Here is a 26,776-nt window from a genome sequence, read left to right on the forward strand (position 1 = left end):
TTGATATCATATTCTTCAAGTCTGAAGCATATGAGATGGTAAGTTGTACTAATTCATCTGCAGGATGACAAACCCAAGAGTACTGAGTGGGTTCTTGATAGTGGTTGCACACACCACATGACTAGTGACAAAAGCTTGCTGATGAATATGCCACATATGATGACAAAGGTAAAAGCAAGGTATTGGGACTTGGCAAAGTGGCTATTTCCAAGGATAGGCACATGGACAAAGTAATGCTTGTTGAATCCCTTGGATTTAACCTCATGTCAGTCTCAATGCTTTGTGATCTTGATATGATTGTTATCTTTGGAAGATATAGATGTGTTGTTATCATGGAATCTGACAGATCCAAAGTCTTCGAAGGTGTTAGAAGAGGGAATTTGTACATTGTTGATTTCTCTACAGGTCCTCAACCAGCCACTTGCTTACTAGCAAAAACCTCAGAAGGGTGGTTGTGGCATCGAAGACTCGGTCATGCAGGCATGAGGAATTTGCACACGCTTGCGAAGAAGAATCATGTCATCGGCATCGAATCAGTCAAATTCCCCAAGGATCACCTCTGCGGTGCTTGCGAAACTGGGAAAATGACCAGATCCAAGCACCCCTTGAAGACTATCATGACCACTACTCGTCCATTTGAATTGCTTCACATGGATCTTTTTGGACCTACTCATTATGCCACACTAACAAATGCAGCATCTTTATATGGCTTCGTCATAGTTGATGATTATTCTAGATATACATGGGTGCATATCATCTTATATAAAACTGAAGTGCAGGAAGTCTTCAAACGATTTTCTTCAAGGGCCTCGACGAACTTCGGCATCAAGATCAAACACATCAGGAGTGATAATGGAACAAAGTTCAAAAACACTGGACTTGATAATTATCTTGATGAACTTGGTATTACTCACGAATTGTCTGCTCCTTATACTCCTCAACAGAATGGTGTCGTCGAAAGGAAGAACAGGACTCTGGTTGAAATGGCAAGAACCATGCTTGAAGAATATCAGACTCCTCGTCGCTTTTGGCATGAAGCAATCAACACTTCATGCCATATCATCAACAGGGTATATCTTCACAAATTCCTCAAGAAAACCTCATATGAACTCCTCACAGACAAGAAACCCAATGTAAGTTATTTCAAAGTCTTCGGTGCAAAATGTTGGATTAGAGATCCTCACCATAGCTCAAAGTTTGCACCTAAGGCACATGAGGGTTTTATGCTCGGTTATGGAAAGGACTCGCACACCTACAGAGGCTTCAACAACTATCACAACAAGGTTGTTGAGACTGTAAATTTGCGGTTCGATGAAACTAATGGCTCGCAAAGAGAGAAATTGCCTCCTGGTCCAGATAAGTTGTCTCCTGAGGAAGCAATAAAGCTCAAAGCTACTGAAGATATTGTTCCCACTAAGGAAATTGATGAAGAAATCATTCCCAGCACTGATGAAAATCAAGAAGATGCTCCTGAGGAAATTGCTCCAGAACCAATTCCTCAGCCCAGACGAAATCCTCAACCAGCTCATCCGAGGATTGCAAATGAAGTGTAACTTGACAAAATCCTCAATGACATCAACGCGCCAGGTCCTCTCACTTGCTCAAAAGCTCCACACTTAGTTAACTTTTGTGGGCATTTCTCCTTTGTGTCTATCACAGAACCTTCAAAAGTTGCTGAGGCTTTCATGGAACCGGAGTGGATCCAAGTCATGCAAGACGAACTTCTTCAGTTCAAGCTAAATGACGCATGGGAGCTCGTCAAACGACCAGATCCTCGCAAGCATAATATCATCGGAACCAAGTGGATTTTTCGAAACAAGCAAGACGAGGATGGTCAAGTGGTGAGGAATAAGGCACGACTTGTAGCCCAAGGCTACACACCGGTTGAAGGAATAGATTTCAATGAAACTTTTGCACCTGTTGCTAGACTCGAAGCTATTCGAATACTACTTGCTTATGCTAATCATCATAACATCATATTATATCAAATGGATGTGAAAAGTGCATTCCTCAATGGTAAGCTTGAGGAAGAAGTATATGTTGCTCAGCCCCCAGGTTTTGAGGATCCAAAGAATCCAGACAAAGTCTTCAGACTCAAAAAGGCACTCTATGGTCTCAAGCAAGCCCCTCGGGCATGGTATGATACATTGAAGGAATTCCTCATGAAGAAAGGCTTCAAACCTGGTTCACTCGATCCAACTCTTTTCACTAAATCCTATGATAATGAACTATTTGTGTGCTAGATATATGTCGATGACATCATATTTGGCTGTAGTGACAAACGTTACGGTGATGAATTTGCTTACATGATGAGTGAAGAATACCAGATGTCTATGATGGGGGAGCTGAAATTCTTCTTAGGTCTTCAAATTCATCAACAACGCAATGGAATCTTCATATCACAGAGAAATACCTCAAGGATGTTCTGAGGAAATTCGACATGCATGAATGCAAATGTGCTAAGACTCCAATGAGTACCAACGGCCACCTCTGCACTGACAAAAATGGTAAAGAATTCGATCAGCAGGTATATCACTCTATGATTGGCTCTTTACTGTATTTATGTGCATCTAGGCCAGATATAATGCTTAGTGTTTGCATGTGTGCACGTTTTCAAGGAAAACCGAAGGAATCACACCATAAGGCTGTGAAGCATATTCTTCGATACTTAGCTCACACACCAACACTAGGATTATGGTACCCCAAGGGCTCAAATCTTCATCTTGTGGGATATTCTGATTCTGACTATGCTGGTGACCGTGTGGATCGCAAGTCAACCTCTGGCACATGTCATTTCCTCGGAAGATCACTAGTCTGCTGGTCCTCAAAGAAGCAGAACTGCGTTTCACTTTCCACTGCCGAAGCTGAGTACATTGTTGCTTGTTCATGTTGTGCTCAATTGCTATGGATCAAGCAAACCCTCAAGGACTACGGCATCAACATGAAGAATGTGCCTCTCTACTGCGACAATGAGAGTGCAATCAAGATTGCATACAACCCAGTACAGCACTCGAAGACCAAGCACATCCAGATTCGTCATCATTTTCTTCGGGACCATGTCCTCAAGGGCAATATCCTCATCGACCATGTGAAGACTGACGATCAACTGGCAGATATTTTCACTAAGCCCTTGGATGAGAAAAGGTTTTGCAAGTTGCGGTGTGAGCTAAATATCTTAGAATCTTCAAATGTTTTGTAAAAACATGCACACATCCTAACGCTTATGCAATATTGATGACTTAGATGTGCAACACACGATGAATCGATTTTCTTCAACCAATAAAGAATATCACTCTTAGTGTGAGGAAATCAACGAAGAAATTGATTCTCAGGGCCCTACGACAATTGTACGCGGCGTGTGTAATCAACATTCTTATATGGTGGGTCACGCCGCCACCCAACTTGAAATTCCTCAAGTTGAATTTCTTCAAAGCTGAATTTCTTCAAGAGTTGATTTTCCTCAAAACAGTTGTTCTTCAAACTTGTTTTTCTTCAAAACTGAAATTCATCATCATGACGTTTTCTCACAAAATCCTCAAGTTAATCAAAATCTTCAAAAACACTTGATGATTTCTGTTTACCTAGATAAACTGTGATTTCAAAGTCCTCAACAGCATTCACTTGTAGCTATTTCTTCAATTTGATATTTCATCTAAGTGAATGTGATCGGACCCTACTTTTCCTCTATGCTACTATCACCCAGTCTATTCAATTCTTCATATGCATTCTACTTGAAACTTGTTCAAAATCCTCACTGCGTCCTTGTCAGCTGATGATTTTGTCACAAAATCCTCAAATCTTCAAAAATATTTTTTTACACTAACTGAACCCCACTTTCCCCGTTCGGATAATCACGATCTCCACGATCTCCACCGCTTCGGTCGTGCGCTACACGTGTCCTGCGGAGACGTAGAGACAGGGCTATTTGGTCCAATACTTTCGCGCCAACAGTTACCACCTGGCTATAAATATGTCCCCATCTCCCTTCGGTAAAATCTTCTTCCCATCGCACTCCTGCTACAGCAAAGCTCAAAAGCCCTAGCGCCACCGCTAGAAGTCTCGACGCCGGCGAAGAAGAGCTTGACTGCCTCGACCTCTCCGTCGCCGAAACCACGCCGAAACCGGACCATCTTCGTCCGCCGCCGTTGTGGTTGTCCTCTGCTGCCAAGTTAGGACGCATTGGACTCGCACCGAAGAGCATCTACTGCTACTTCCTTCCCTGTTCTTCGTGTGCGCTATCTAGGCGTTTCTTGAAGAAAATTTGCAAGTTTCATCAAAATCCTCAAGAGTTCAATTTCCTCAGCAAAAGCCTCAGCTGGAGAAAATGGAAGATGAAAGGAAGCAAAAGGGTGGCAAGAAGCTTGAGCAGAACACTGCCATAGATATCCCTGAGGATAAATACTTGGAATACTGCACACCAGATGAGCAAGAATCTATGCCCAAGAGGAAGATAAGGCTTCAAAAGATAGAACGCCGATGGGCTAAGGAGTGGAAAGAGTACAGATTCGTCACTTCCAAGTATGCGAAGAAATTCGCTCTGAAGCCTCCTGGCAAACGGCCTCCTCTTGAGGACTATCAGGATGCACAGCCCTCAAGCCTCAAGACAATTGATGACTATCCTGAAGAAAAGTCAAAACACTTGTCAAAGCTTCAGAAGCAAGCAGAAGTTGCTGTGAGGAAATTCAATGAAGAATCTGTTGCTGCTGCAACTGTCGCCACTTCCTCTGCAGCTGAGACTTCTGGTACGGCATTCCTCAAATGAAGTATGTGCCACCAAAACCAAAGGCTTCAAAGCCTCAAGAGAAAATGCCTCAGAAAGCTGCACCAGCATCAGCTCCAAAACCCTCAACACCTCCAAAGGCTTCAAAGCCTGAACAAAAGCAGATAGTGAAGCCACTGCCCACTGTCTCCAGCTCCTCAGTCCCGTCTGCAACAAGCTCCGAGACAAAGTCTTCACCGACTCCCCTGAAGACTAACGTGACTGTTGGGAGAGGAACAAGACCAAGCTCAAGCAAAATCATCAAAGTTCCTTTTGCATCAGAAGACAGTGATGAATTTGATGATGATACTCTGCAAGCCATCATCAGAAATAAGAAGAGACGGTAGCTCAAGCTTCTGGCAGCTCCATTCCTCTGGCCATGGACCCAAAAGTCCTCCTGGATTACATCAACATCTGGTATGAGGACCCCAACACTCCAATCGATGATTTGAAGCCTCCCCCAAGCATCAGCCACATGGTGGCCACATTCATCAACGAGGCCAAGTGGAAGGAGCAGCAAGCCAAACAGGCTAAGGTTGCAAAACTCAAAAAGGAGAAATTCCTCAGACAGAATCTCCTCAACCTGACGCCTGATGCACTTGTGTCAACACAGGCTGAATTGAAGACTTTGACTGACAAGTACTCTAAGCTCTCTGACCGTCAAAGTCTCAAAAACAATTTCATCAAATTTGTCACTGACGCAGTTGACAAGTACAACAAGAAGGCTGCCCCTCCAGCATCAACACCTCAGTCTCTGATTGAGGAACCAGCTGATGAAACTGCTCATGCTGAGGAAATCCCTCAAAAAAGCCGTGCTGATGAACCGGCTATTGAGGAAATTGCCAAGGAAAATCCAGCTGATGATTCTGCAACAGCTGGTGAAACTGCTCCAGCTGCCTCTAAGCCAGCTGATGACTCTGCTCCAGCTGATGAAACTGCTTCAGCTGAGAAAACGCCTTCACCAAAAGCTTCAAAGGTGAAGAAAATAATTTCGTCTGCATCAGACGTGAAGAAGATCAGGGTTGCTGAAAAGGAAGCCAAGAAGAGAAAAGCTTCATCAGCAGAAGAATCAATTGAGGCCAAGCGCCTCAAAGCTCTTGAAGAAAGTGCACCTCTGGATCCTGTGCCTCTCGACGTTGCTCCATCATATGAGATGACTCCCTTCGAAAGCGAAGAAAAGGAGCATGTGGCTGATGAGGAAATGAAGAATGCTGAGTCTGAGGAACACACTGATGAGGAAATTCGCATTGATGACAGTCCTCAGAAATTCCTGGAACGGCTGAAAGAAGGGTTTAAGGTCACAGATGACCCTGATATTGGCAGTGTTCTGATTCTCCAAAGGCTCTGGAATTCTTGCTGTCCAAAGAAACATAAGGTTTTTTTTTCAGTAAACACAAGGGAGATGTTATTACATAGGAAAATTCTCTTCTTGCCTGATTACTCTTGTGTGCTTTGTGGAAGTTTTGCTGCTGAGACTAGGGACCACCTATTTTTCCAGCGTCCTTTTGTGGTTGCTTGTTGGAGATACTTAAGCCCAGACTGGAACCAAATTCAAGGCTCTTTCAGGATCAGATTCACACTTTGAGAACATCTCTGCACCTTCCATTTGTGATGGAGCTAATAGTGCCTTCTTCCTGGGCTATCTGGTTGACCAGAAATGACTTCATGTTCAACGGAATCCAGCCATATCTTTACTCTTGCAGAGCAAAGTTCAAACAAGAAATCAAGCTACTGGTGCACAGAGCCACGCGCAAGAAATATTCAGACTTCCAGACTTGAGCCATGGCTTTTCTTTGATTGTACATATCTGTTAACTTTTACTTCCTCCATTCCTAAATATAAGTCTTTTTAGAGGTTCTACTAGGGGATTACATACAGATGTATATAGACATACTTTAGAGTGTAGATTCACTCGTTTTACTTCGTATGTAGTCTTCTAGTGAAATCTCTAAAAAGATTTATATTTAGGAATGGAGGGAGTACATTTCATGTATTTTCTTCTCAGGATTTATGTCAGCTACCTCAGCTGTCTTGGACTCTTCTTTGTACTTTCTTACTGTACTTTTTTATGAAAATTTATAAAAATACAGTACGGAGAAACCTTTCTGGTTCCCTAAAAAAAGTTTCGTTCAACCTAGGTTTCTTGATGCCAGACATCTGTTCCAACGAAAACAAAAGCTTATTCACCAGGTGTTCAGGAAAATGCTGCCTCGATCATCCTACCCTGTAAAGCTTCCAAGTGAGTGCAACAATATATACACGCTGCATTCCAAGATTGTCAAACAATCATGGACATAAAGTGACCGAGCTCAGCTCCACTACCACCACCACCACCAGAGGTGGCGACGTATTGTGGATGTGTTTTTTCTTCGTAAAAGGGTTTGCTCCGGTCTCCATTATCAGCAAAAGAGACGGGCGCCACCCCCTACCCCGATGCTTCAGCACACCTACAGCAGCTTCAGTCGGGAAATGTTCCAGAAGGGCTCCGTCTCGGCTTCATTTGTTACTTGTCCGAGTAGTTTTGCTCCCTGCTGGGTACTGGAGCAGCCTTTTATTTTCCCCGCAACTAAAGCCAGAAAATTGACCAATGGATCAACTAATTTAACACCATTCGTGGATCATCGACATTATCTCTCTGAATGCAAGAAAAGCAAAACAGCAATGCCTGCCAAGATTTAATTCCTATCGTGCATTATAAAGCGATGAATCCAGACTTCCAGCAATTCTGGCACATTAACAGGAAGCAAAAGGAACTCCAGGTCAATTTTGCCAGGAGACAGGTCATGGACGACAAATGATCCATTGTCTCAGCCTGCCCACAAAATTGACCATCAGAACTCCAAAAGGCCCTTCTCCAGGCCCTATGTACCATAGTCAAAATACATTTGTCCACGACCTCTGAATGGCCAGAATATCAAACGACCAAGACGACAGGTTCAGTTGTTGATCGCTCAAATGGAAAGAAAAGCACAACAGGAACAGGGTAGAAGCAATAACAATGGCGATCAAAAGTTGAAACTATAAATGCCTGGCAAATATTGTCTGTGTCATGAATCTGCATACAACTCGAGCCAATCCTTTTGCAAGGACTGATCGATGCCCTAATGATAGTCTGTATACATTTCAAAATACGAGTAGGCAAGTAAAAAAAAAATCACACTACACACTTTCAATCTATATATGATCCGTAAGTTGATGCTTTGAGTCCAAACTTCTGAGCGTCTAAAATTGTAAATAGAGGAACTCTGGATCTCCAAAATAATTTATGAGGTTCAAATTTCAGAATTTGTTTCATGAAATTTATCATCTCTCACAATTCAAAACTTTGCGCGTGGTCAGAACATGGTGGCAGCAACAATGGAAGACGTCTGAGAAGGTAAAGGATGGGGTAAGAAGGTAGAGGGAGAAGATATCAGCATTTTGCCATGGAATATTCATAATGGCATCTAAACGATTTCTCACGTTTTAGAATGATACCGACCCTCCAAAGTTTAGTCAGCTAAATCAACGGCTAGATTTTATTTATACAATCAACATCAAGGATAGTAAAATGTACCACAAAAGGCATGGGGTTTTGCTGACCAACGGAGATGAAGTGGCGTTTATCCAATTAACTCTTTCGAACTCGTGATTTTTATCTTCTGTAACCAGCATATTGTACTAACTCCTGCCGATTTGTGGATCTTAGGGCTCCTTTGATTCAAAGGAATTCTATAGGATTTTTGGAGGATTGAAACCCTTAGGATTTTTTCCTACGTTGGTCCTTTGAATCATAGGATTGAATCCCATAGGAATTTTTCCTATGGAATCTTTTGTACTACATTTCATAGGAAATAACATCCACTCCAACTTCTTTTTACAGTTTCTTTGTTTTTTTTGTGGTATCAAACACTCCTTACTAATTCTATAGGGTTTAAATGGACATGCCACTTCAATCCCCTATTTTTCCTATTCCTGCGTTTTGAAAATCCTGCCAATCAAAGAGGCTCTTAAGCTACACGCCTTACGCAGCCGGAGGCCTTCCTGTTTCACTTTTCGTTTGGAAGAGTATTCAGCTAGTGTCAGAACATATCAGCAGTGACTTCTTTTGTTTATCGGTTGCATCAAGTGACCAACAAAACAATAACATATTGCGTGCTGTTGGAACAATTATACGCGATATCCCGATTGTCTGATGTGGAATCAGTCTATTATACCCAGAAATGTTACGCCAGGTATCAACAGGGTAAACATAGACCGCACGCAGCACTAAACTGAAACTTTTGAACACAATTTAAACCTCCTGATGAATTGACTGTGACACCAACTTGATTTATTCAAATATATATAAGAAGAGCACTATAACATCGTGAATTTGTGATGTACTGATGTTTAAAGTACAATGAACAACCACTCTCTGTATCTTACACCGAACCAGCAACACTCACAATCTGAAACCCGGGCATTTTCACTTGCAGGTACACATGACATACCTGAAGAGCATTCCACCTCCCCAGCAATTCATACTCAGCGGCATCAATGGCCGTACTGGCGATACCAGCAGCACCTGCCGGATCCAACAACCGTGTTGTCGACATTGCCACGGCTATGGAGCCACCACAGAAGGTTCGTCAGCGTGTTACCGTCGTCGTGTGATGCCAGCGCCCTGGTCTTGGCCAATGCCGACTCCTTGTCGTAGACCCCCTCCAGCGCGTACACGAAGCCCTTCCACCCTTCTCCGACACCGTCCCTCGCCAAGGCTGGCGTGGTCCAGCTCACCAGGTCCTTGACAAACCCAATGTCTGGGAAGAGGGCCTCGCTGATCGGCAGGAGCGGCAGGAGCTGGATCCCCAGCCTGCATTCCTTCCACTCCGGTGGCGCAAACCAGAGTCCACTGTCCCTCTTGTTAGCCCACAGGACACCGACGACCCGGTTGTTGCTGCTGAAGTCGTCCTCGTAGATCCCTTCTCCTTCCCGGACATGCCACCATGTCTGCGCCGCCAGCATCTCAAACGCGGTAAGCGTCGCACCGACAGAGACGAGGTGTGTGTCCCCATAGCTCAGTCCAAGGAGCGCAGCAGAGTAGTAAGCGTTAACAGCCTCGCTCGTGCTCTCCTGGTTGCGCCCATCGCCGAACTCCGTCAGTCCTCCGGCCCAGGAATGCAGCTTCCAGAGATCGAAGGTCCTCAGCCTGGTGTAGCTCGCACCGCACTTGCGGGACAATGTCATGAAATCGGCAACCATGGAGTAGGCCTGAGACATGAACTTCCTTCCCCAGGATGGATCGATCTTGGCAAGCACAGCAATGGCATACAGGAAGTAGCCCAAATGGTAGTGGTGATCGTTGTAGATCCCGAAGCCAAAGTCTGCGCCGGAGTCCTGCAGCCCCTGCTTGGTGACAAGGCCGCCCCATTTGGGATCATACAGGAAGCCATTCCCCTGGAAGCTGCCGTCCAGCCACGGCGTGACGGTGGCCTTCAAGAAGCGATGCACCGCGGGGATGACTTCGGGGCACCCGACCTCCTCGGCGATCAGCGCCAGCCTCGCCGCCCTGGCAATGGCCTTCCCGTAGAAGTAGGAGGAGGTGGTGGTGATGGGGCTGGAAGCCAGGCTGTCAACGTCCTTGCGCAGCGCGGCCACGACCTCGTCGACCCCGTCGTCGTTGACGCCCCGGGTGGAATGCCATGTTGGGGACAACGGGTCGGTCTTGAGAACCCAGGAGTCGCCAACGACGCCGACCAGGTCGCCGTCGATGCTCCGGTACTTGAAGTCGTCGAGCACCCGAACGGAGCAGTCCTCGGAGAGCAGCCGGAGGTGGAGCGGGTTGGCGAGCATGAGCAGATCCCCCCACCCCTGCTTGCGCCATGCGTAGTCGATGCAGAAGGGCCTGTTGAGCGCGGCCTCCCCGGCCGTCGGGTAGCACCGGCTGTACTGGTCGAGGACCGCCTCCATGGCCGGGTCGGGCAGGTAAGCGATCCGGATGACGCCGGAGAACCCCGGGGCCGCCAGCTGCGTGACGCTGGCCTGCTGCAGGCCGATGGGCGCGGAGGCGTAGAGGAGGAAGGTCTGGCCGCTGTTCATCCGAAGGCGCCACTTGGTGCGCGCGTCGTCGCAGGGCGCGGCCTCGAGGAAGGCGTGGACAGAGGCGACGGAGACGTCGACGGGTCCCGCGGCCTCCGCGGTGGCGACGGTGACGAAGGGGCAGCCGCGGACGAGGAAGGCGCGGAGCGACGGGGAGAAGTCGAGGGTGACGGAGAGGTCGTCGAAGGCGACGACGCGGTGGGGCTGTCCGGCCGCGGCGGCGTCGGACGGGGAGGAGACGGTGAGGTCGGCGGCGAAGGTCTGGATGTCGAAGGACGGGGAGTGGTTGCGCGAAGGGTAGCAGACGGTGAGCCCCGCCGCGGCGGAGCGGACGGAGTAGGGGTGGATGTACTCGGGCTGGTCGCCGTTCTTGAGCGTGAAGTTCTGGAAGAAGCAGTTGGTGGGGAGCGGCGCGGAGAGCAGCCCCGGCGCGAAGAAGCGTGCCGGGTCGGGCAGCACCGTGGACGCCGCCTGCGGGAAGACGTGCCCGGCCGGGGACGGCGGCGCGGGGCGGCGTCCGTGCGGCGGCATGGCGGGCTGCCGCGGGGGCGCGGTCGGGTGGGACGAATGCGGCGGGGGTGGTGGGGGTGGCGGCGGCGGGGTGGGCCTGGGCCTTGCGAGGTTGAATGGGAGGTTGGAGGAGACGAAGCGGGAGAATGTTCGGCCCAGCTTCTTCTTCCACTTCCGCATCGCCGAGTCCTCCTTTTATATACAGAAGACGATCTCTATTTGTCTCAAAAAAATAAAAAAGACGATCTCGACTTTTGGCTTGATCTGATCTGCTTTATTTTTTCAACTGGATGAAATGGTTTTAGGGATATTTTCCAGGCTGCTTTTAGAAGAAGAAGAAAAATGGGTTTTGTCGGGGGTTTGACCGGGCTAGTGTGAACACCAGTTAGATTTAATTATTTTCCGCTTCAGTTTCGGGGTGCGTCTGGCGTCCGGAGCGCGTCCGTCCCGTCCCTTCCTGCGCGTAGAGAGAGAAAACAGAGAGTGGCATAAGTGTGAGAATTGACCCGACACCGACCGCGGTTGATTGATTAACGGCTAAGGCATGGAGGAAGAAAACGCGGCATGAACATGGGCACTTGGGAGGGAGAGATATTGCAAGGAAAGAAAGAAAGATATTTCCTAAATCAATTGGCATTGCTTCTCCATCTCCAAAACGTCAAAAACAATACAGTAATAGTACTAGTGCTGTAGTACTACAGCTAGTTGTTCGGCATTCCGTACTTTGGGGATAAGAAGATGGAGAAGAAACATCCTAAATGCACGTACCTTATTATCAGAACCTGGACGAACGCCCCTACGTGCCCAACTTTGACGTGAGCTGGTTTCGATTTTATGGCGGACTCACTGGATGTGAGCTGATGGTGATGGAGTGGTTGCACGCATGAATAAATCCCAAGTGTGCTGTGCCATTATCATCAACTTGCAAGGGTTGGCTCGCACGGGGCAGGTGATTGATTGATTTGAGCTGAGCTGAGTCGACGAGCCCGAGAAGCAAGAAAGCATTTGTCCCGCAGGGAAGGTTCAGACTTCAGAGCATCACCGAAACGTGTTCCCCTCCGGGCAGAGAGAGAAGCTTGAGTGAGAGAGCAAGGAACCAAATGAAATGAATCATGGCCATGGCCCCCTCCCCTCGATCGGCGTCGCTTCCTCTTGCTTGCAAAGCAAAGCAAAGCAAAGGCCGTTGGTGTTCGTTACTTGTTGGTTGCAGCTTGACAAAAGTTTGTCTTGGTTGGACGCGACAGCAAGGAACGTGTAAGCTCTATCGTGTCGACCGGTGCAACGGTGGGGTTGCTACATCGTATCTTCATCACAGGGAAAGGAAAAAGAAAAAAGAAACGGAGGTGGGGGTGAGCTTCCTCTAGTTGCTATCAGGAAATCCAAAGCCTATCAGGCAAGGCAAGCAAAGTAACCTAAAACTACCCCAGAAATGACGTGCATTCGTAACGTGACGCGGACTAGGCGTGATATATGTGCTCCACATCGATGTCGCCATCATGGAGTTGTCCAACCAAACATGGACCCGGGACACCAATCTCGCATGACCAGGGTTGTGCTTTCATGGAAGCCCTCCTTTCGTTTCACGCAACTGCCGCCTCCGTCGCCGACGTCACTGGCCTACAAAAAACGTCTTGTATTTTGAGATGGAGGTAGTGCAATCAAACTCCCACATGGACCAAATATCCTTTTAAGTCTCAGCTAGCTATTTTTACAAGATGCTAATAAGAAGATCTGGCACCGCCAATATGCTTTCTGCTACTGTCAGCATGGCAATTCTCCATACATTACCCGCAAAAGGAAAAATGAAGGTCTACATACATTGACCGAGTTAAGTAAAAGTCCAAGACAGCCAAGAGCATGAACGCAAACACTGCCCAAACAGACTGCTCGACGGCAACATGTACAAATCAGCAACTGCGGCAGCTCAGAGGAGCAAACTTCTTCCAACCTACCAACCACCTTGAGCAGCGGCGCACTGTGACAGACAGCGGCACATACACAACATCAGTATTTATTTTTAAAAGGAGGCAAAAGATTTGCCTCATATATTAATTAAGAGAGGAGGAATGCTTGTTACAAACCAATCATACGTGCACGGCATGCGGGACTACTCCCACGTGAAAAGGATGCCAAGTTTCTTTGCCCTTGCGGTGATCCAGAGATTTGCCTCTTGATCAATGTTGTTTAAAAGGATGGGAGGTGGGACGCTCTTGTGACGGAAGACCCGAGCATTTTTCTCATTCCACAGACAAGCATGACGACAGAAGACATTGTCTTTCTGTTGGGGACCCCACCAGTTCAGCACACAATCCTCGAGGTGCCAAGTCGAGATATCAAGGTGATGGAGACCAAACTTCTCCCTGACAAGGTTCCAAAGCCTGAGAGTGTAGCGACATTTGAAGAGTATGTGTGGACCACTTTCTTGCACACGTTTGCAAAGGGTGCAGAGTCCATAGTTTGGCCAACCTCTTCTCTCTAGTCTGTCCCGCAGTCCAAATACGATCCTGGATAGCCAGTCACGCGAAGAACTGGGCTTTCGGTGGCGCCCAAACCCTCCAGATCATATTGTCCATGGGGGAAGAAGACCAAGCCAAGGAATTGGGCCTTATAGGCCGAGGCTGTGGAGTAGTGTCCCCCCGTTGTGTGTTTCCAAACAATGGAATCTTCGATGAGGTCATCAAGGTGGACGTCGTTAAGCATAGTCCAAAGGGTGAAGAACTGGCAGATGTGCTCGGTGGAGATAACGGTGGAGGGTCTGATGTTGAGAATCCATGTGTTGCCATTAAGGGCTTCCCGCACCTTCCAATTCTTCGTGGCGGAGGTCATGAAGACGAGCGGCGCGAGATCTCTAGGCTTGCACCCATGCAGCCAAGGAGAGTCCCAGAACGGCGTCTTGGCGCCATTCCCACCGTGATCGTCGTTGACGCATAGAAGAACTCCAGGTCTTTTTCATCACACGGGTTCCCCAAACCGACCAACAACTTGTGTGGGGCGGTCCACTCGAACCAAGGCCACCTCAACCGAAGTGCCCTTGTAAATTTGTCAGTGTTTAACACACCAAGACCTCTATATTCCAGCGGGCGACACACAATGTTCCAGTTCACTTCGCACTTGGCCCCCGTCGTCTTGTCCGATCCCGACCAAAGGAAGGCCCGCTCTAACTTGTTGATGTTGTGCAGTATGGCAGGCGGAATGACCGGAGAGGTGCCGAAGTAGACGAAGATTGATGAGATGACGGACTTAACCAGCGTCGTGCGCCCGATGGTGGTGATGTTTTGTCCCTCATATGTCACCAGCTTGCTCGCAACCTTATCCTCGAGGAACTAGAAATTAGCTTCCTGATCGACAGAAGGAGGCCCAGATATCTTAGGGGGAAGGTCGTCGTCTTTGCCGGAAGGCCCTGCATAATGCCCTCGAGGTTTAGGTGATTGCATCTCATGGGCACAACTGCGCTCTTATGGAAACTGGAGCACAGCCCGGTGATCTCCCCGAACCCGCGCAAGATGGCCGAGAGATAGTCGATGTCCCTTTTGAGGGGGCCATGAAGACAGCCGCATCATCGAATCATTGCCCCTCTTCCACGAACCTTGCGAAGCATTCCCTTCCTAGTTGCGAGCTCGAGTAGACGTTGCAGGACGTCAATGGCAATGACAAAGAGGGGCAGGGAGAGGGGATCCCCTTGCCTGAGGCCGCGCCCGTGCTTGATAGGCTGGCCCGCCACACCGTTGAGCAGGATCCTCGAGGAAGAGGTGCTGAAGAGGGCCGAAGCCCCTCCGTCGTAGGAGGTCGAGGATGAATTCCCATTTGACAGAGTCAAAAGCTTAGCGAATGTCCAACTTGAGCAGGAGGGCTGGGGTCTTGCATTTGTGCAACCTTCGTGCCATATTACACACACACATGAAATTGTCGTGAATGCTTCTTCTTTTGATAAAACGCTTTGGGCATTGGATATTAGCTTGTTCATCTGCGGAGCTAGACGTGATGCAAGAATTTTGACAATGATTTTGGAGACAGCGTGGATGAGGCTGATGGGCCTGTAGTCACCAATCCCCTCGTCACCCTCTTTCTTGGGCAGCAACACCACACTAGCGGAGTTGAGCCAATGAAGGTCGGTGAAGGGTGTCGAACTGGTGAATGACCCTCATCGAGTCTAGTTTTATAATCTCCCAGCATTTCTTGAAGAAAATGTCGGTGAAGCCGTCAGGACCGGGTGCCTTGTCGCTCGAAAGGTCGTTAATTGCCTCTCGGACCTCCTCTTCCGAGACAGTTGCATCGAGCCCGTGCAAGTTAAGTATCTCGATGTTTAGGTCTTCCCATTTGAAACCCTTGGCGCTAGTTGCCCCCTTTTCATCACGTTGGAGAAGTGGTCCAGGATTAGCTTCTCCTTATCGTCATGCTTAGTGACCCAGCCGTTCTCATGCGGTGAAAGAACTTGGTGTTGGCGTCCCCCTCCCTAAGATTTGCAATCCGCGCACTTTGTTTCTTCTGTACTCTCTCAAGGATAGCCAGGCTAATGACTCATCTTTTCAGACGAGTCCGAAGATCGCGTTCCTCGCTGGATAACACGCGGCTCTCCTACGCGACGTCCAGACGAAGGATCACGAGAAGGGTCGCATGAAGGTGCACCTTGGCCTTGGAGAAAAGGCCCCTGCTCCATGCAGAAAGCCGCAATGCCACCTTCTCCAGTTTGTGGAAGAAGATTTGATAGGGCTCAGTGTGCGCAATGGGCTCGTTCCACGTCTGGTTCACCACCTCCATAAAGCCAGACATGAATGTCCAGAAGTTTTCGAATTTGAAAGTTTTGACGCCATGGGCCTTTGTCGTCCGCGAGCAACAGCGGGCAGTGGTCAGAGAGCGAGGAGGAGAGGGCATGCAGAAGGTGAGTGTTGAAGGCAGTATCCCACTCGGCATTGCAGAAGAACGAGTCGAGCTTGCACAAGGTAGGATTGTCTCTCTCGTTACTCCACGTGAATTTTCTGTTTTGCAGGTGGATCTCTTTAAGCTCACAGCTTTGCAGCGTTGCACGGAACCGATTGATTCTGCTTCGGTTAACATGTCGTTTCTTCTAGTCTCTGGCCTGGTAGATTTGGTTGAAGTCGCCGGCTGCCAACCACGGCATGCCGCGCGGTGGCTTGTGGCTGAGAAGCTCTGCAAAGAAAGCGTCTTTGTGCGGCGCATCGGTGTGGCCATAGACGATGGTGAGCTTGTACTGCACCTCGATGCCTCGAATGTGAACCAACACGGAGAGGCAGAAGTCAGAGGTGGTGATGTGCGACATCTCGACAAGATGATCGTCCCAGAGTAAAAGGATGCCTCCTCTAGTGCCGCCCGCAAGCCTTTGCACAAAACTGCGCACCCTGTTCCCACCAAGGAACGTAGCCGTGAAGGAGTCAACTGTGACAAGCTTAGTCTCCTGAAGACATACTATGTGGCATGATGATGTGGAGACTGTGGCGTTTATAATAGCGCGATGGTCCGGACAATTAAGCCCTCGAATGTTCCAGCATAAGATATCGATAGGTTGCTCTAACATGAGAACCAACGATACACGCTTGAACATGGAGGAAACAAGACTCAGACGGAGCGCTGGATGGCAATGGCAGCATCCTCCATCCTCTTGACGTCCATGGCCCCCTCGCCACCATGCTGGATGAGGGCATCTTCAACTGTAGCGGCGTGCGCGTCGTCAAGCTTGAACAGCTCACGCATAGCAGAGAGCACTTCATGTGCAAGCTGGTCCTTGAAAGCGCTCTGCAAAGGCATCCAGCACCTTGGCCGTGACGTCCTCACCATCTTTGACGATCCCCGGGCTGCGGCAGACGAGGAACTCCGCCGCCCTAGCCGCCAGAGCGGGCGCCACCCTCGACTTGCCAACAGCTTTGAGCCTCGCACTAGTCCGTTGGAGGGAAAGCCCTGCGCTGGACGGAACGACGTCGACGCCATCGATAGTCTTGTGGCGCCCCCGCACGATACGGGGCAGCGAGGGAGCAGTGGAGGGCAGCAGAGGCATATGTCGTTCCTCAAAGATCACCGCCAGGCCGACGCCCACGGGCTAAAGGTCCGCAGCTGCCCCCTGGCAGCCGAACCGGAGAGAGCGTGCGCCTGAGCAGCCCGACGGAGGCGAGCGGAGGAGTTGGTGAAGCCTCAAACCCCGGGGGGCGCATCAGGAGAGCGAGGGGAGGAGGGACGTGGGCTAGCAGAGCCCCTCCGACGCTGGAGAGGGGGACAACAAGGCAGACTAGGCGTTCCGTGTCACATCCCTCCTGGAATGGGGCAGCCCCGGCAACACCGGCGTGGGGGAGAGGGGCAGCGACGCAGGAGGAGTCAGGCTCTCTAGCGAGCGCCTGCGCACAGTCCCAGGAGAACCCTGACGGGCCAAGCTGCGCCCACGCACCGGCAGCATCTCCAACTCACAGGCCCCGCTGCCACTGTTGGAGCCAGACCCCAGCAGCACGAGAGGGGCAGCTCCACCCTTAGTCACCAGCGCGGACAGGAGCAAGGTCTTAGCGGTCGAAGCCACCACCGACAGCCCAACATCACTGCACCACCGACCGCTGCCACCAGAGCGGTCCCAGGAACGACCGTTGTCATCCTGCTGCTGACGGTCACGGGCACCCCGAGACAACGAACGACAGAGGCGGTCGCGCCAACCGTCCTTTGAGCGCGGGCCATCCCTGCCGCGACGGCCCACACGGTTGTCGTCATCATCACGCCGGCCCGAGCGACGAACCTCGGTTGGCTGGTCGCCGCGCCGGTCGGCACGGCGAGTCGTCCCATCGACCTCACGTGGGTACCGCGTGAACTCTTCGACATCCGGAGGGGGAGGGTCGCCGTCATCGTCATGTGCCTTGGAGTGGTCCTCGAGCAAGTCAAGGTGCAGCAGCACGCGGTGGCACAGACCGCAGCGGCCACGGCGACGGTGGCCACGAGCAGGCAGCATCGGCCACTTCACCTTCAGGATGGCATTGGGGTCGAACGTCCACGCCCAGAGCGACAGGAAGCGCGTATCCTCACGGCGCAGTTGTGCCAGTACATGAACCTGACGAAGAACTGCTCGGGGAGGTGCTAAACGACACTAACGTCTGCCTTCCTGTAGCCGAAGGTGGTGGCGAACGCCGCGGCCACCTCGTGGCACGACACGTCCTTCCTGTCGTCCTCGAACCAGGCAACCGCGGCGTTGGTGGAGAGCAGGGTCTACGCCGCTTGCATCTCCGGCGTGGCCGGGACGACCACAAAGTCCTCGTCGGGCCTAGAGGCTGCATCACCCAGGCGTGGCATGGCAGGCTTGACGGTGTCGACCAGGGGCAGGGGCGCAGTAGCGGGGAGAGGCCAGCCCCGACCCAGACCGAAGTTGGGGACCGAGGGCGGGGTCGGTGCAGGCGAGGGACGAGGAAGCGGCGGCGGGGGGACGAATGCAAGGCACGGCAGCAAAATCATAGGGCGCAACTTATTCTTGCAGCCGCGGTGTCGGTGGCCATTCCGAAGGTAGCGGGAGCAACGCAGCGGCTCTCGACAGGAGGAGGCGCGATGTCCAGGCGCTAGGCATCGGCTGCAGCGGCCTTTAAGCCACCATGGGAGGGATGGCTTCATCAATGCCTGGCCAGGCAAAGCCGGGCAGCGCGGAGCACGCCGTGATTTGACCAACTGTCAGGCAGCGGTCACATCCTTCTCGCGCCCCACGCCGGACGCCGGCATTGAAGTGCAGGCCGCTGGGGAGGAAGGGCTGGGGCGGGCGCCCAACGCGGGGGAGTAAATGTCGGCGCCAACCCCGCATTGAAGACCAGATCCAGGTGCGGTACATGCCGGATCCACACCACCAAAAGCAGCAGGGGGCCGGACCGGGCTCCCGCGAACAGAGGGGCGATTCGGGGACGGCCTCCTCGTCGGACGCAGAGCCCCCGCGGCGGCAACGGGGCGACTGGGATACCATATCTTCCCAGGACCCCGCAGGCGGCGACGACAGCCTTACAGGGAGCGCAGACCCCACCGCCGGCAGCCCCGACGGCAGGGGGGCATGAACCAGGAGGCGGCGGGCGGGCCAGGAGGGGTGGGCGGTGCGGCCGCGGGCGCCCGCACGGGGCTAGGTCGGGTAGCGGGGAGGGGGAGCTCCATCCTCGTCAGTTGACACTAATGACTTACAACATCAGCAATTCAACTACGTATGCAGTGATTTGAACAACACAAAGGACATCGACTCGGAAGTACTACTTTGATCATGTCAACAGCAGGAGCATAAAACTGGAAAACGTTACGTACAAGACAATCAACAAAGTGAAGTTTTTTTGAAAGAAAAGGACAAACCTGGCATGGCCTCGCTCGTTCTAGTTCTGTTTCGACTCTCTTGATTTCGAATATCAATTTCCTCCACATCAAGAGGACGAACCTCTCTGCATGATCATCCAACAAAGATAAAAGGAGCTCCACCATTCTGGGTGCACTCACATGCTTTCCCATGGTTTGGACAACATAGTCCACAAACTCTTCTGGCAACTCCGCGCCGATAATTTCGTGAACTTCCTTGAAATCCAAGGCCTCATTCTCTCATGCAATCCATGCTGCAGGAAAATAAACGTATTTGATGATGTCATGATGAATGAATGTGCTGGAGTTAAACATGCATGGTCCACAAAGACAACAAATTAATTGACCGGTTCCACATACACAAAACATACTCTTTTTCAAGTACTAAACTGAAAATGGAGAAGGTGGATATTGCTGTTTCACCTCATCATAAATTGCCCAGTTGACATCATGGGAAAATAGCTCTTCCTTCGTCTTAGGGACAGTGGCAAGCAACTGTTTTAGCTCTTCCTTCTCCTTAGGGACAGTATCAAGCAACTGGTTTGCATCCAAAGTTTTATTGTCCCCTGACTTGGATGTAGCTTGCAATTCATAACCCGCTTTCTCTCCCGCGTTGCGGATCTGCTCATATGAGAGTAGGCCTGGTGCAAACACAATGTGCCTCTCTTTGTCATTGCTCTTATGAAACCCATCTACTGTCCAATGAAGCAAAAACAAATTCAAGTTCAAGATAACTAGAATATGGAGAAGATACTGTAAATTAACGAGCAAAAAAAAACTCACTTTCCCAGTCCTGACTTTTGCTCTCATGTTCAACTGTAGATTCACACTCCATAGGGGCATACATTGTTGATGCTCCGTCAATTTCCAGAGAGGACTTTCCTGCTGCAGTCACTTCTCTATCTTTCCAACATTGCAAACCCATAGCTATCCTTTCCCCTAAATGGTCCTCTTTTTCACATTGTCTCCTGATTTCCCTCTCCTCTAATGCAATACCTCTGGAATCAACATTGCTATGCTCATCAACCACTTCATCGTCGAGAGGGAAACAGCCCGGATCACCAGCTAAGGCCCCTAAATGACCACTCGGTGGTAAAGGAGGACTGGCAGGCACCTGAACTGTCGGAATTGGTGAACCTGGACATTTACTATTCATTCTTTCTTCAATCGTACTGTGTATCTTTTGCATTGCATCATTATCAGCTTCATTGACCTTCTCTTCTGTAGTACTCTGACCATATTTCTGAAGATATGTGACTGCATTGACATTAAGCTGTATAAACAAAAAAAATATGAGAACAAAATAAGCATTTCACTAGATTGAGAACCCGCGGAAAAAAGCATTGCAAATGAAATCTTGACAAAGAATCCAAAAATGCTCAGAAAAAATTGCAAATGAAGCAAAAGGCAAAATGGAAATGAAAAGGCTTTCCTTTTCAAATGCATGTTCTCCTAGGCCATTAGCTTAATCCATAAATAAATGGAACACTATTCTAAAATTCTTCATATAAAGAGAAGTGCATAGAAGTGATAATGAAAACTGCAAGGTCACAATTGATTTTGACGCATTAATATTAACGGTAAGCAATTTTACAAGGATAACTTCCTTTTATGGACAATTCACTGTAATCAATAATTCAGAAATACCAAGATGGTTTCTCGAATATTATCAGAACTTTGAGTGTATCATATGATCTACACAACAATTATTTTAGGAAACACTGTACCGCATCAATTTGCAAAGAAGACTTTCTAGCTGCAGTCACTTCTCTCTCTTTCCGACCTTGCAAACCAACAGCTTTACTTACCTCTAACTGTTCCTCTTTTTCACATTGTCTCATGGTTTCTCTCTCCTCCAGTGCACTACTCCTTGTATCACCATCTTCATTATCATCAACAATACTGGTACTGGCAGACACCTGAACTGGCAGAACTGGTGAACCTGGAAGTTTGCTCTTCATTCTCTCTATGATCATACTGCGTATCTTTTGAATTGCATCCTTATCAGCTTCACTGGCCTTCTCTTCTATAGCACTCTGTCCATGTTTCTGAAGGTAGTCTCTGGTGGATTGACTGACATTAAGCTAATTTCAACAAAACAAACATAGATAAGACAAATAAGCACTTCACTAGATTGAGAACCTGAGCGGGAAAAACATTACAAATGAAAGCTTGACAAAGAATGAAATAAATAAATGCTGAAGCAAAATTGCAGACAAAAGAAAATTAAGCATTCCACTATGTTATTGGCTTCATACAAGGTCAGAGTTGCAAACAAATGCACGTTCTCCTATGTTATTGGCTTCATACAAGGTCAGAGTTGCTTTTGAAGCATGATGATACCATTGAAAGTGAGCAATTTACAATAGCGGGATTATTCCCAGGCTCCCAGCGGCCAAAATGGATACCTAAACAAGGTTAACTTTCTTGCTTAGATAAAGTGCTGCAATTAATCACTCAGAATTACCAAAATGGTTTCTCAAATATTATTAGGAACTTCAAGTATTATATTTTCTACACTACGATTTTTATAAGGAAAAAACTACTATAGAAGAATGGGGATCATCATCAGTTTCAATCCAATCCCACTTTTGTAACAGACACAAATATATATAATATATATATGGCTCCCAATGCTTAAGGGGAGAATGCAAGAATTCATCCATCCTTCACTTTCAATTATGTAAAGAAAACTTCACGGCAGTGCCACTACTTTCAAAGCTAATCCAGCTTATGTCCTCACTTTTACGTGAATGACCTGAATGTTACTCTTTCATTAGGGCCACCTATGCATGCATCCTCCCTCACATCCGTTTCACAGTTAGTGCAGCACAAAATGACCAAAAAAAAAAAGGTCCCACATAGCGGAAGCGTCTCACTGCTCATTGTTACGCAAGCTCTGTAATCGTTTCTGCCTCTAGAAAGGGGCAATAACCCCAAGCTACGTAAAATAACAGAAATATCCCTAGGTCTCACATGGCAAAATCCTCTCCGCTCACTACCGCATGTCCCACCTGTCAGCCCTTCATCAGCCTCTAGAAAGGCACGCCCCCAAGACATGTAAACTAATGAAAATACAACTAGGACTCACATGATGAAATTTTCTCTCCACGCGCTGTCAGGCCTACCAGTCAGACCTTCTGCCTATAGAGAGGCGCACCAAGCCACCTCTCCACCACTCCCACCAAATCTCCCAAGCCACCATGGCTGTAGGCCTATTATCCCCTATTCAATTATTGCATGTCTACTAATATTAGCAAGATACTTTTCAAATTGTTGTAGTCGACAATCCAACAAAATGAGGTATGTCATCTACTAAAAAGTCATATTACCTCCGTCCCAAATTAGTTATCTTAGATTTGTTTAGATACGGATGTATCTAACACGAAAACGTGTCTAGATACATCAATATCTAGACAAATTTGAGTCAACTGATTCGGGACGGAGGGAAATAACATCTCTAACTAGGGTACCACTTTTCTAGGAAACAGTGCATTTTAGTCTACATTTACCAAGATATGAAAGTTGCAAGCATAAATGACGTGCACCCAGTGCATACCACCAGTTCTTGGCCATCAACACTCAGTTTGTTGACCAATCGCCTTGCACGAAGACTGCTTTCGGCAGACTCAAACTCACAAAAGCCAAACGCGGTAGGAATTCCATCTATGGGATTTGTGACTGACTTCCAACTTTTTACAGGTCCACAGACCTGTAGGAAAAAAGAGGCACATGCACATTATTATCTACAGCCTCGACCCAAAGAAGATGTGATTTAATGCCTCGCGACCTTTCCTTCTAAACACTCCAATAAACTACCTTGTATTCATAATAAATACTGCTTCACCAGAAGATCAGTTTGAACAACAACTAAATTCTAGTGATATGGTCTTAAGAGATCATTTCACAAACAGAAGTATACCATAAGTTCATAAGAAGCAAAAATAACAATACCTGGAGAAGAGAGAGAATAAAATCCTTGTCCACTGTTGACGCAATCTTTCCTACGTATACATTAAATTGTGGTGCATCTGCTGGAGCAACAGGTAGGACAGGTGGTCTGGCTGCAGCCACAGTGTCAAAACTCTCATGAATTACCGCTGGTCGTTGATGCGAGAAAACACCAGGAGGATACATGGGGCTTTGAGGGGAGCCTGGAGGCCCTGGACAGACAGGATGCTGTGTAAAATACCTCGGATCTACTGCAGACAAAAGAAAAAACATAATTTCCTTTCGCCATATTAGTAAGTCTTCGGTAATCCAAACACATGATGCATAATCTGCCCTTACAATAAATCAATTTCGCGACCAAAGAAAAACAAAAATAAGTTATCTACAAGTCATTATAGTGCTCGGACCAAGCAGATGAGTAAAACAAAGCTGGCCATTGCTCTCAGCATCCCTTCGATCAGAACAATGCAATGGGAGGTTTATTTGCGAAAATTAAGAGAGATAATACATAAATGCAGATTGTAATACATTAACAAGAATATAAATTTATGTAAATATCTTGCTATTAATCCAAATAATTAGCATGACATCTCGGCAGATTTATGCAAATCTGGAGGCAGACATATATAGATATCCAAATTTTAGCCTAATCAAACACAATATGTTTGTAGCAATCATTTGCAGAACCCTCAGAGATCATACCATAATCAATGCAGTGCACTACAGACTGTTAATGCTTGACAGAATGTGTTGCTATCAATAGCTTCTTACTATAATGGGTGAGATGGCTTCAACATAGAAATGGAAATGATGTAGCACACATTTCAGAAATGTTAATTTGGAAGTTTGCAACTTTGCACTGTGGGGTGATGTACATATCTTTAAAAAAAGACTAATTCAAGCAGCAAAATAAACCACAGCATGCAATCAGTTAAACCAAAGCATGAACTCAAGTGGTGTAAGAAAGGAAAAACTCAAATGGTGTACATTCTGTCTTTAGTGTAACAGGACAGCCAATAAGCATTACCAAACACACCAAGGTCGTGGAAGCAAACCAAAACACAGCAAAGGTCGTGTAAGATCATTATTAGATCTTCCGAAACAAACATGAGGCTCGCCTTTCTTGTAGGGCGGTGCATCAAAGCACAACCTTTGCTGTTACAGAGAAGCAGTCAGTCGAGGTACACGTCGTCCCCTCTTAGTTACTCTGATAATCCACCGTAATTCCAAAAGATAAGCGACAGCAATTCGCATTGCGGTAAACAGCTTACCGAATGGGGGGGAGGGGGTGCCTGGGTACGGACACAATACACCCGGCGGCCATGGCGGAGGCAGGTATACGCTAGGCCCGCGGAAAGCGGCGGATGGCATGACGGGCGGGAATGCTGGGGGCCGCCACGTGTGGTAGAAGGGCGCCGGGTACGGCGCCGGCGGCGGAGCGCCGAGGGTTTGGTAGGGGCCCGCGAACGGGATCGGGATGGGGTTGAGCCTGGGTTGGGGGGCGGCGTTGCCGCTGGGTTGGGCGGTGGAGCCGGCGTTGGGTTGGACGGTCCAGGCGGCGGCGTGTGGGCACGACATGGCAACCACGGCGGGGAGGGCGCTGCGACTGCGGGCAAAAGCGAGGTTTTTTTACTCCCTTCGTTTCTTTCATGGACGCGGTTCGCCGGTGCCAAGGTGGCCGCTCGCGGGCGCGAGCGCAAATAGAACAGCATCAGCCGCGTGGGTGAGGACAGTTTTAAAAAGAAAACCTCTCGAATGTACTCCCTCAGTCTCAAAAAATAACTGTCTCAACTTTTTATACTTCCTCCGTTTCGATGTATAAGTCATCCTATGAAAGTCAAATAATCCCAAAACACTTAGGCATGATGCATTAACTTTCATCTCGTTTTTTGTTTTTTATACGAATAAAGGAATCAACCAATAAAAAACGTGGGGCGTGTATGTTTTTAATGACTTGAGACTAAGTAGCACGACATGCAGTGGTCAGTTCATTGCATGCAATGGTATTAATTAGCAAAATCACATTAATTTTTTTGTTTTCTCTCCGTCTTAGTCACGGTACACAACCTAAAATGACCTATACACCGAGACGGAGAAAGTACTAGCTCTAATACAAAGTTGTACTAAACTTAAGACATTTATTTTAAAACGGAGGAAGTAATTAATTAAATTTGTTTTTTAAGAAGCTATATCTTTTAAACCGAGACTCATGATTAAGATTCGTTTTCACGCCTAGATTTTCTTACGACGAGTTTTTAAAAAATGGAATCCATATGTATAGGTTTCGATAAAAAAAATTATTGGGCAACTTTTGATGATATTGAGATAACTTTATGTTATAGGAAACCAACTTTTTTCCTTTTTGGTCTATTTGGTTGATTTTTAAAAATGAGAAAATTGCGCAAAACATGAGACGCATTTAGCGCTACATACAAGTAACTTCATTGCGTTATGTGTACCAATGAATCTTGTGAACATTATCTCAATTTTCCTATTGTTGTTGCTCAATTGACCGTCATTAATGATTAGTGGCGTGCGGTTGATGCTCAATTGCCTACAAATACTACAAATTTGCCAAACATTGAGGCCCAAATGCTTATTAATGATGATCAACTGCATATGATTGACTCTTAGTTGCCTACAAATCCTATGAAATTGCTTAACTTTGATGTTCATTTGTCTATTATTGATGTTCAGTTGCCTACGATTGAGGTTCCGTTGCCTATAGATACTATAAATTGTCCATAATTGATGTACGGTTGCCTGCTATTAGTAATTAGTTGTCATAATTGCTGCTGAGTTATCTAACTTTGTAAAATGGTTGCGTACAAATATTATGATTTATCATTGTTTTTCTAAGTTGCCTTCAAACACTCATGTTTTTTTTCGTTATTATATCTGAAGATTCTAATAAATTTTGCGGGCAATTCGTGGAAGAATTATGAACAATTTGCGTGTGTTTATGATCAACTATCTAATCAACGCCCCTATAAAACTTCGCATCTGCCCCCACTTATGCAACTAGTCAACACACATGACCTGGCTTGTCAACATCCACACGTCGCTCAGTAGTATTGCGGGGAGATTGTCTTAGAAAAGGAAAGCACAAGGCAACATCCATCCCCATAAAGAGTAGTGAAATGTCATATCACACAAAGAGTAAAAAATGGCATCATAGAAAAACACATAGGGTTA

The 26,776-nt window shown here is 47.8% G+C and overlaps 1 protein-coding gene and 1 pseudogene across 1 annotated transcript; both read right to left on the reverse strand.

Moving 5' to 3' along the window:
* Nucleotides 1-9,049: 9,049 nt before the first annotated feature.
* On the reverse strand, nt 9,050-11,571 carry LOC123395692 (probable endo-1,3(4)-beta-glucanase ARB_01444). The gene has a single exon (XM_045090728.1). It carries the CDS (start codon nt 11,507-11,509, stop codon nt 9,275-9,277), a length of 2,235 nt encoding a protein of 744 aa, XP_044946663.1. The 5' UTR covers nt 11,510-11,571; the 3' UTR covers nt 9,050-9,274.
* Nucleotides 11,572-12,982: 1,411 nt separating this feature from the next.
* On the reverse strand, nt 12,983-25,263 carry LOC123395693 (annotated as a pseudogene).
* Nucleotides 25,264-26,776: the final 1,513 nt, after the last annotated feature.

Source organism: Hordeum vulgare, chromosome 5H, assembly GCF_904849725.1.
Source record: "Hordeum vulgare subsp. vulgare chromosome 5H, MorexV3_pseudomolecules_assembly, whole genome shotgun sequence".
In the NCBI taxonomy this organism is placed as follows: Eukaryota; Viridiplantae; Streptophyta; class Magnoliopsida; order Poales; family Poaceae; genus Hordeum; species Hordeum vulgare.